The 10,701-nt window shown below is 45.4% G+C and overlaps 1 protein-coding gene across 1 annotated transcript; it reads right to left on the bottom strand.

Moving 5' to 3' along the window:
• Positions 1 to 8,523: 8,523 nt before the first annotated feature.
• On the bottom strand, positions 8,524 to 10,341 carry LOC134207372 (uncharacterized). The gene is made up of 2 exons (XM_062683097.1): positions 10,200 to 10,341; positions 8,524 to 10,052 (listed from the first exon to the last, which is right to left on the bottom strand). Exons 1-2 carry the CDS (start codon positions 10,339 to 10,341, stop codon positions 8,524 to 8,526), a joined length of 1,671 nt encoding a protein of 556 aa, XP_062539081.1.
• Positions 10,342 to 10,701: the final 360 nt, after the last annotated feature.

The raw sequence follows: 10,701 nt of genomic DNA, 5'->3' as shown, positions 1-10,701 counted from the left end.
GGACAATGCCACCTCGCAGCTAAGTGTTCATCAAGCACTGCCACAGTTATTGCTTTGTAGCCACGCATCTTACCGCACGGCTATGGAGGGTCCAAGGAGGGCACGATAGACACGCTAATTTTGATTTTTGGATAAGATTGGCATTCCACATTGTTACTTTCATTCCGCATCATATAGCGAAAGACATTTTTAGCTACATACCTACGATATGAGGGTGGTAGGTCATCTGGCATAACGCCGTTTGGTATAATGCTGTTTGCCATATAGGTCGTTTGGCATAACGGCCCTTTGGTTTAATGGTAATTTGACGTATTAATTGTGAAATCACCAATTTTGAAACTAATTTAAAATATGTTCCAAGATATGTTCTGTTCTTTATAATTATTCTCCCTTTAACTTCAAAGGAGATATGTTGTGTTTCATATCTGTCTTTTCCACTTACCATCTTTTTTGCTCAGCAGAAGACAAGGGAGGATATGATTTCATCGATCACTTCGGGTATATCCTCGCTTTATAGCACGGAAAGATATGATTCCTTCTTTCAAGAAATACATTTGTCTGGCAGAAAGCAAAAGAAGATGTGGTTACTTCATTCAATGACATTTGCTCGGTTTTAGGCAACTGGAGGCATGATTCCTTCTTTCAACGGATCCATTTGCACAGCAAAAAGCAAAATATTTTTAAATCTACGAATAACCAAAGCCACATGGTTTCATTCGTTCGTCAAGTGTTCATCACCTCCGTCAGCATCAACCTGACGCACCCCATCCACGCATTCCTGCCTGCCGGTAACCGGAACGCAATTACACCCTAATGGTGGAGTCATATCGTAAATTCCGTTCAAAATCCGCCCATAATGGCGGTTGACTGACAGCCAAATCGACACAGGGATCAAGTCGTGTCGTTTTGCGCCGCTACCCATTACCCGTTGAACGTGGATTTCCGTAGAGCCATCAACCGACACCAGATGTGTCCGATTTTGAACTGATTGAAAAGAATTTGTCAGCAACGCATCCCGCACTCTCGGCAGGGAAAAGGGTGAATCCTTGTGTTATGCACTTGATTCTTCGCCGGCAGCTGGAATTACGATGGCTTTACCTCGTTTGGAGGGTATGGTATAAATCGCATGTGATACAATTGAATCCATCTGTGTAGCGCGTAAATTTGGATTCTTCCATCATACTCGCGATGTTAAACAATTTGAGGACTTTTCCACTACAGTTCGCGTACGTTGGAAAAACCGTGCAAGTCATTATAGTTCAGCCATTTCTCACAAATAAAATAATCAAATGCACCAACAAATAAGCATGGAGGAAGCATTTTACGCTATTTCTCTTTGCATATATGAGCGATCCAGTGCATCGAGGAAAACGAACCTCAAAAACCACCACCCGAAATTGATTACAATGTCAAACACTATCACAATCAATTAGAAGCACTGAGGGATGGGGGAAACGCCGATCTTGGTGCCTACTTTTTTCGCTACGGTTCCTTCCCCTTGAGTTCTGTATTTCAAATAGAGAGAAAAAAAAACAGCACGACAACGGCGATGCGTTGGATTAGGTATGCAAATCTATGCAAATTGTGTTTATAATAGTGTCAATAAATTGTGGAAATTCGTAAATTATAAATAATAACACCGATAAGCGCGAGTCGGGGTTCGAGGGAAAATCACTTCGCCAGCGATGAGGTAAACCAAGGGGACGAGACGACTTGCTGCACTGACTGTGACAAAGATTGTTTGCAATAAAATATTTTATTTAGGATCATATTTTTTCTCGGGCTCTTACTTCCATGGTCCTGTTCCAGGGGGAAATAGGTCTGAATTGGCCATCGGTAAGTGTGCAGAATGGCATCCGCTGGATATTGTTATGCAAATTTTCCAACTCCTAGATTGTTGTCGATTCAATTTAGGAAGCTGTCCGCTGATGTCGAGAAGGAATTTTGTCGTAAAATTGTTTGAATTATTCCTGCGGACTGGTAGCAACGACTGTGTCACTTGAAATTGGTCAAATCCCCGTTCGGTTGGGGGGAATTGAAAGAAATACCGAAACGCCATCATCATCACCCCATGTGCTAGTTCGACGTTTGATTGTTCAATCAGTTCCTTGTCAAATCTGTTGATGCGTTTTTACGAACGCATCATTTCCAGGCCGACAAGTTTTACGACTGTAGCGGAGCACATCTACGTTGTCACCTAGCGAACGAATCGGTAGCAGACATTCAGTGACATGCTCTTTTTATATTTTCAATAAATCCCTTCCCTCACGTAGCGAAAGAGATCGTGAATTGCTCACTTGTTTGGATAACAAGTGAAACGCCATCCCTCACTCACTTGTCGCCCATTTCCAACGCAATCTAAATCACACATGCCTCTCGGAAGAAGCAACAGCGACAGCACAATCGCCCGCCAGGAGCTGCTCGTAAAATGGTGGCTCAGTCACAGTCAGTCCTTAAAGGATTTTTGCATGAAATGGATAAAAAAAACCTATTGCTCGTAAATCGCATCCACGCAACTGATCTTGACGACGCATGCAGACGACACATGCAATCGAGTAATTGAGAGATAACTTCCAATACATCTCCTTGGTAATGGCAATCCGAAGTATACGCAAGCGACAGCTTGTTAGCGAAGATAAGTGCACCACATCTAGGCAAGGCAAATGACATCGATAATGTGTAATCGTTGCTGGTGATCAGTTTGCTGAGTCGTAAATAGTACAGCAAATCAAATGATTACAAATGAGCAGCATGCTGTAGTAAAATATGTAATGACAGATTTTGATTGTTCATAAAATTCGGGAAGCAATTTGAAAAAAAAAATGTCTTGCATTGAGGGACTATCATAATCAACTCGACAAAAAACGAACAGTGGGTAATGTCTGAGACATAATCGCGAAGTGGACGTAGGACTTGACTTGACCATGCCTTTAAAGATACATAATATGTCGAAATCTCTCACATAATCTAATTTGGATAAATAATTGGCTCAGCCAGCTCGCATCGTTTTTCATGTGCAGATTTTCGCGATTTTTGAGGCCCATAACGAAAATAAATACTAAATATAGATTCGTTCTCTGATACGTATCATATCCGTCTTGAATAGAAATTGCCGGTTTTCTAAAAATGTTGAACACCGACTCGTCGAAAATGGAAACCGTATCTTCTTCTTCTTCTTATTCTTATTGGCATTACATCCCCACACTAGGACCGCACGGCTAAGGAGGGCCCCTTGGATGGAAACCGTGTACAAGATGGGATTCGACAGAAGTTTGAGCATCAAGTACACGTCGGAAAGTGCAATGCAAGACACCCTTAGACGGACTCCGGAGGTTATAAAGTTTCACTACTCTAATGGAGAGACAGTGGATTTACGCATGCCAAACGTAGGAATAGTCATCGACTATGAGCGAATATTTGATATTCCACCTGAGGTTCCTGATAATGAGTTATCATCGGTGTTCGGTAAGTTCGGAAAGGTTCATAGGATAACTCGCGAAAAATTCCTGACAAAGCTTGGCCTTGACCACTTGTTCACCGGCGGACGAGGAGTTCACATGGAAATCGAGAAGGATATTCCCCCATCGTTAGAGATCTCGAAATGGAAAGCAAAGGTGTATTATAGCGGACTCAAGGAGAAATGCTTTCTTTGCCAAGCAGAAGGTTACCGACAAAATATTTGCCCGAAGGCAAGACATGTGAATCGACCCAAAGGAAAAACGTCTACATATGCTGGGGTAGTGGAATCAGGAGTTACTGAACAGATAGACGAGATAGACGAAACACACGAAATTATTGAAATACTGGAAGAAGAATATCGAGAGAGTAAGGATGAATCCGGAGATGAGAAAAAAAAACACAGCAAACGTAGCGGAACATTCGAATCAAACTACAATTATGGACGAGGAACATTTACATCAAATCGATGAAGCAGTAGAACAGTTAGGATTCGAAAATTTAAAAAAAAACATAGAAAAGTTGTCAAAAATGATAGATGAATACCCCAATGAAATGGTGAGTTGACATCCGGGAAGGAGCGCCTAACATAGCTCTGGTCCTCACAAGTTCCAATACTCACGCTTCCACGGGTCCTTCGATGACAATTTACCGCCAGCTAAGGGTTGCGTACTTAGCTGGTAGTGTAGCCTGGGTACTGTTGTCCTCCTGACATCAGTGAGAGGGTGAATTGGACGTTACATGGAACGTTTTAACCCTAGCCCAGCAGGGTAAATTGGCACAACTTGCCAATGAGGCACACCGCATGAAGGTTGAGATCCTGGGACTGAGTGAAGTTCGTTGGCCAAACTTTGGAGAACACAGAACGCCGTCGAGACAAGTTCTGCTACATATACTTTGGTTTACGAGGTGAACACGCGCCCGGCATCGCGAAGTTGTCTTCATACTAAGCGCTCAGGCATACTCTGCGCTTATGAAGTGGGAACCTTTAAGTGAAAGGATAATCGTTGCCAGATTTAGAACACGGGTCCGAAACCTTACTATAATCCAATGTTATGCGCCAACCGATGCTGCCGTTCTGCAAGACAAAGAGCACTTCTACAGTCAACTCAATGCAGTCGTAGATAGAATTCCAAAGGGTGATATCAAGATCTGTTTGGGCGACTTCAATGCGAAGATCGGATCCGACAACTCGAACCATGAGCGCATTATGGGACGCCATGGCCTCGGAGAAATGAGCGAAAACGGAGAGCTGTTCGTAGATTTTTTGGTAATAACGACATGGTGATCGGGGGATCGCTCTTCCCTCTTCGACCGGTTCACAAGGTCACGCGGGTCTCCCGTGACGGCTTTACAGAAAATTAAATCGACCACATCTGCATCAGCCGAAAATGGAAACGCAGCCTTCTTGATGTACGGAATAAACGTAGTGCCGATATCGCGTCTGATCATCATGTCCTCATCGGCGAAATACGCCTGCGCATTGCGCGGATTCGTAGGCAGGAGGAAAGAATTGGACGACGATTCAACACACGCCGACTGGAAGATGCTACGGTGAAAAGGTCCTTCGTTGAAGAACTGGAGACGCGTGCTGCAGATATTCCGGAAAGTGGCAGCGTGGAAGACCAATGGACCGCCATCAAGAATGCCTTCATCACCACCAGCGAGAACAATCTGGGCGAACTACGCACCCAGAGAAAACAATGGATCACCGATGAGACCTGGAAGGAGCGAAGAGAAGCCAAAGCCGCGATAGAGCGATCGAAAACCAGAGGAGCCAAAGTCTTAGCCCGTCAACTATACGCGGCTCTTGAGAAGGAAGTAAAACGCTCATGTCGACGGGACAAGCGAGCGTGGGCAGACTCTCTGGCCGACGAAGGAGAGAGATCCGCCGCAACCGGGGACATTCGCCTCCTCTACGATATCTCACGACGCTTAAGCGGGGCGAAGATAAATGCAACGATGCCTGTGAAAGACGCGAATGATCAGTTATTGACCGACCCAACTGACCAGCTGAAACGCTGGTTCGAGCACTTCGAACAACTTTTTCAAGTGTCAGCCAGGCCATCACCACCTCGGCATGATCTGCCTAGGATCCGACGTATAACACGCTTCAATACTGAAGCTCCATCAATGCTAGAGATTCAAACAGCCATCCAAAGCATGAAATCGAATAAAGCTCCAGGGGTCGACCGCATATCAGCCGAGATGCTCAAAGCTGACCCCACGACATCCACACAGCTACTGCATCGTTTATTTCGTAATATCTGGGACACCGCAACTTTTCCGGTCGACTGGATGCAAGGTATCTTAGTGAAGGTACCCAAAAGGGTGATCTGACTGTATGCGATAACTGGCCAGGCATTATGTTGCTTTGTACCGTTCTCAAAGTTCTATGCAAAGTTATGCTAGCCCGGATTCAGAAGAATATCAATGCGAATCACCGGCGCCGCGGCATAGACCTGTGCGCCGGTCATATAATCGGCGGCGGCGGCGTAGTGGTCACTTTTGCCCCGGCGGCGGCGGCGTCACGGCGGCGCGCCGTTAGCTTTTATCGGCGGCGGGGGCGGCGGCGTGAACCGGCGTGGATGAAAAAATCAATGGCAAAAAAAATCAATTTTAACGCGGATTTTTGGATTCACGTGGTTTTGTGTCACACCGTACGAATCGGCCGTATAAAAATCGACTTCAGTGGATTAAAATTGAAATATTCTATGTTTGTCAATCATCAAACAGCACATTCCATAGTAAATTACCAGCGACACTAATAAGTACCTGATCTCAAAATATTATTTGAATTAAAATTATTTTATCATTCTATGATTTTCATGAATCAAAATTTAACAACGAATCCTGCTTCACTTTTCGTATCTCTTGAGCAGTATTGAGAATTTGGTGTCATAGGACTAATTTGTTAATATTTTTTTCCAAAAGTTTTCCCAATTCAGGATTTTGATAAACTCCAGTCGATTTATTTCTCAATATATCTAAATTTCAGAAAAACTCTAACTATTATTCTTTGAGTTACATATACAATTGGGCAACGTTTGAGCGGCTGCGTATCTAGTACATTTAGAGAATTTGCAGTTTTACTTCGTTCATCTGCTGTGACCCTTAGATCCTGGAAGGGCATTCACGATGGAGTCCACTAATGACAATCACAATGGACAGTTTACTCCCCACCTCGCGTTTTTGTATGCACAAATCTCAATATATGATCAACATAACTAAAATGAGCTCTAGCTGAATAAGACTTGGGCACGATGACCAACCAAATTTGAATATTTTTCTTGAAAGTTGGTAAAATATGTCAAAAAAGTTCTTCGTGGAGTTCCTGAAGGAATTTCCGGAGGAAACTACAATTTTTCTAAGTTTCATTAGAAATTCCTTTGTAAAACCCTATAAGAAATTCTGCGGAAACTCCAGGCATTTTTTCAAAAACCGTTAAGGTTCTCGTTGGGAAATTCCTTTAGTAAAACCGTAGAACAGCGGTTCTCAACCTGGGGTATATGTACCCCTGGAGGTACCTTCGCTGGCCCTAGGGGGTACCTCGGGCAAAAATGCATAATGGCGGACGTATTTCAATTCCAATCGGAGCTTATTGAAAAAGTTTTGATAATTGTGTATATTTTATTTCAAAACTTTGTCTTGTACATAATATGCATGGCAATCAGTAAACCAAAGCCAATTGAACCCTGCCCTCCTAAACCAGAACAGCGTATGAAGGGTTGCTGAACAAAAAAAAAAACAATCGGACAAAAACCAAATTTAAAAAAAATATTTATTGCAATCTACCTGATCTAAACAAAATGTTGACAAATATGTTAGAAACATGGTTTTGAACCAAAATCTAGAATCTAAAGTTTAGGAAGCCTCCGTTTGAGAGGCATGAAGACTTTTTTTTACAGAAAAGCTCGGTTGCTTTGTGGCAAGAGAATAAGAAGCATTCTTCTACGCATCTCGGAAGCCTTCTTCAGAGCAGCTCGAATGCCTCGTTTCAAGATGTTCAGAAGCCTTCCCAGTCACAATAAGATTGTATATAATGCCGAATAAGATGCTAAAGTGCAGGCGATATAGGTACTTCCCCATACAACATGTACATATATCGTCTCCACTCTAGCATCTTATGCTGCATCATATATGATTTTGTGTTGAGTGGGTTCTTTCAAAAGGTTCGAAAGCCTCCTTTCAAGAGGCCTTTGTCTTCTTCCAAAAGACCCGGATGCCTCATTTTAAGAGATTCGGAAGCCTTCTTTCAAAAATCTCTGAAGGATCCTTTCAAGTGGGTCGGAAGCTTTTTTCGAAAAACTTGGAAGCCTTCATTCAAGAGGCTCGGAAGGTTCTTTTCAAGAGGCTTCACGGTGTGTCTATGGGGAAACATTATTTTTCAAAAATCAGTATCTCTGAAACACCCACCACGTGAAAGTAGATGCTCTCCTCTTTCATATAGTGGGTAAACTAAAATGTTCTTTCGGGGGATCTAGAACAATTTTTATTTTTTTCACTATTTTTGGTACAAATGCCATAGAAATCTCAAATGATAGCCGATTTAACCCCCCCAAAAATGTATGGAAAAAAGACCGGTTCACCTCATGTAGAAAGAGGAAGAAAGTTACATAGTATAGTTACATTTCAATTTTCAATTTGTTATTCTAAGCGTTCTTCGGACCGGAAGGGTACCGAGAAATTTTGTTATTCTAATTAATTTTCGATCCTGGAGGGATCCGTTTCTGTTTCATGTTGCGAGTTCCAAAGAGTGTCCATTTGCATTGCGGGTTTTGGCATTATTTGCGTGGGGGTAGTTTGTATTCCGTTGTCCAGAGGGGTTGTCCATTGTTCTTTGCCGGGTCGATTATATTTTGTTGAAAAGATGACAGTCCTTCAGGAAGTTGATAGTCTGTTGCTCCCTGACTCTGTCGTTTTGTAAGGCCGTGTATGTGTTTACGATGTCGTTGGTGGTACGAGGTTCCTGGTACAGCGGGCATGCGTTGAAAATGTGGTTGATTGTTTGGCGGGTGTTACACACTTCACAGTTCCGGTGGAATTCTCCCGAACCGAGGTTGTGTGTCAGGTTGGTATGACCTGTTCGCAGCCGGGAAAGTACCACCTGTTCCCGATGATTTGGGATGTCTTCACCGGGAGGGTGGAATTCTTTACCATGCGGCAGATGTTCCGTTGGTCTCTCCATTCGCTTGCCCAAGAAGATGATACTGTGTGTTTTGCCCAGAGTTTTGCGTCTTCAGCAGGGACGACTCGGCAGAGGAAAGGGCTGCTCCGCCCAATGCCTGCCAGGATGTCTGCGCTTTCGTTTCCTTGGATGCCCGCGTGTCCAGGGACCCAAGTCAGTGTGGTGTTGTTGTCTAAGTTGGCTTGGATGGCTTGGATGAACGGGTGCCGATTGCTGTCTGATGTGATCGCTGCGAGAACACTAGCCGAGTCCGTAACTATCAGCACCGGGTCCTCACTAGGTTGGATGGTCGCCTGGAAGATAGCAGCTGCTTCCGCCGAGAAAACCGAGCACATGTCGGGAATGCGGTAGGAAGAAGTGGTACCGCTGCTGCAGTCGACGCCTAGTCCGACTCTGCCCGCCAGTTTGGACCCGTCGGTGTACCGGATGGTTGATGTCGGGTATCTTGTTTCCAGCAGGTTCCTGAAGAGGGTTTGCGCCTGTTTTTTGTTAGGGCCTTTCCTCAGGTTTGCCTTCAGCGACAAATCGATTTTAGGCTTTGCACGGTTCCAGCTAGCTGCTCCAAGACGATGGAGACCTGCAATTTTCGGCAAGTGTTGCTGCGACGCATGGTGTAGTGCAGCGTTCGCCCGGTCGACCAGGCAGCATGGTGCGCTGTTGTTTGTGGTCCTCTCCAGGTAACTGATGCTTCTTGAGCACAGGGCCAGCGTGGCCTTGTGACGGAAGGGTAACACTCCCGCCTCGGCGCAGGCGATATCCGCGGGGGTGGATGGTAGGTGTCCCGAGACAAGTCGAATCGACCGATTATACACCGGCGCTAGGGAGAGAATTAATTCGTCGAAGTTACCTGAGGTTGCCTCGAGGCCGTACAGTAACCTGCTGGATATGACGGCGTCCGCTACCCGGAGCCGTGTGCGTCGATCGCTTCGGGTGCGCTTCCTCGAGATGAGTTTAATCATATTGGTTCGTGTTCGGCAGGCTTCCTTGATGTTGTTGAAGTGGGTTTTGAAGGTAAGCTTTCGGTCGAAGGTAACTCCTAGTAGCTTGACGCTTTTCTTCACTGGAATAGTGTTGCCGTCGAGGGTGATCGGACGTTTGGGAAGGTGATGGTTGGACTGGCAGATGTGCACCCTGATGCACTTGTTAGCAGCCATTTGGAAACCCGCAGCTTGTGCCCACTTGGCGACGCGATTTACTGCCGCCTGCGCCTTCCTCCTGACTACCTTCGGGTGCTTGCCGACAGCTACGAGTACAATATCGTCGGCGTAGACGATGATGTAGATGTCCTTCGGTAGGTTGACGAAAACTTCGGCCATGGCGACGAGGAAAAGGGTCACGGCTATTACTGAGCCCTGGGGAACTCCGGTTTCCTCCTTGGTGGTCTTGGATGTGGTAGCTCCGAGCTGTACTCGGAACGATCGTTCGAGCAGAAATTGTTTGATGAAAAGTAGTAGGTTGCCGGAAACCCCCAGGACGCCAGTTTTTTAGTACTCAGGGGTCCACGTGCGACTGTAGGCTTTTGCGATGTCTAACGAGATCATCTCGATATGCTTACCCTTGTTGTCCTCTAGGATTTGCGTTAGCGATGCAAGGTACGTATTGGTACCACGGCCGGGACGGAATGCGTGCTGCCTACTGTCTAAACGGCCGGTGCTTTCCAGATATTCCGTCAGTCGCCTGTTGACTAGCCGCTCCATAATTTTCGACCCCACGTTGGTCAGTGCAATGGGCCGGTAACCGCTCGCCTGGTTTGCTTGTCCGCTGTTTTTGGGGATGGGGACCACCAGACTGGACCTCCATTCCTCCGGGAAAGTGCCGCTTAGAAACTCCTTATTTATTGCCTCCAGGAGGGCTATCTTCCCGCTTGGAGGGAGGTTTTGAGCATGGGGTACCCCATGCTGTCGGGGCCAGCTGATTTACCTTACCTTTCTTCAGGACGAAATCGAGTTCAGCTAGAGGGAAGGGTTTGTTGAACTCGTCCCCGTTGCTAGGTGGGACCTGGAACGCCTGGATCTCCGATGACGGGTTGGAGTGTTTCTTCTTGAAGGCCTCCGGGT

Source organism: Armigeres subalbatus, chromosome 1 (genome assembly GCF_024139115.2).
Source record: "Armigeres subalbatus isolate Guangzhou_Male chromosome 1, GZ_Asu_2, whole genome shotgun sequence".
NCBI classification, from domain to species: Eukaryota; Metazoa; Arthropoda; class Insecta; order Diptera; family Culicidae; genus Armigeres; species Armigeres subalbatus.
This window is presented reverse-complemented; position numbering and strand designations above follow the sequence as displayed.

Coding starts and splice junctions, on each gene's coding strand:
- LOC134207372 (XM_062683097.1), bottom strand. CDS start 10,341: ATGGAGCGGCTAGTCAACAGGCGACTGACGGAATATCTGGAAAGCACC. Junction 10,053..10,199: donor AATCCTAGAGGACAACAAGG/GTAAGCATATCG, acceptor GATCGTTCCGAG/TACAGCTCGGAGCTACCACA.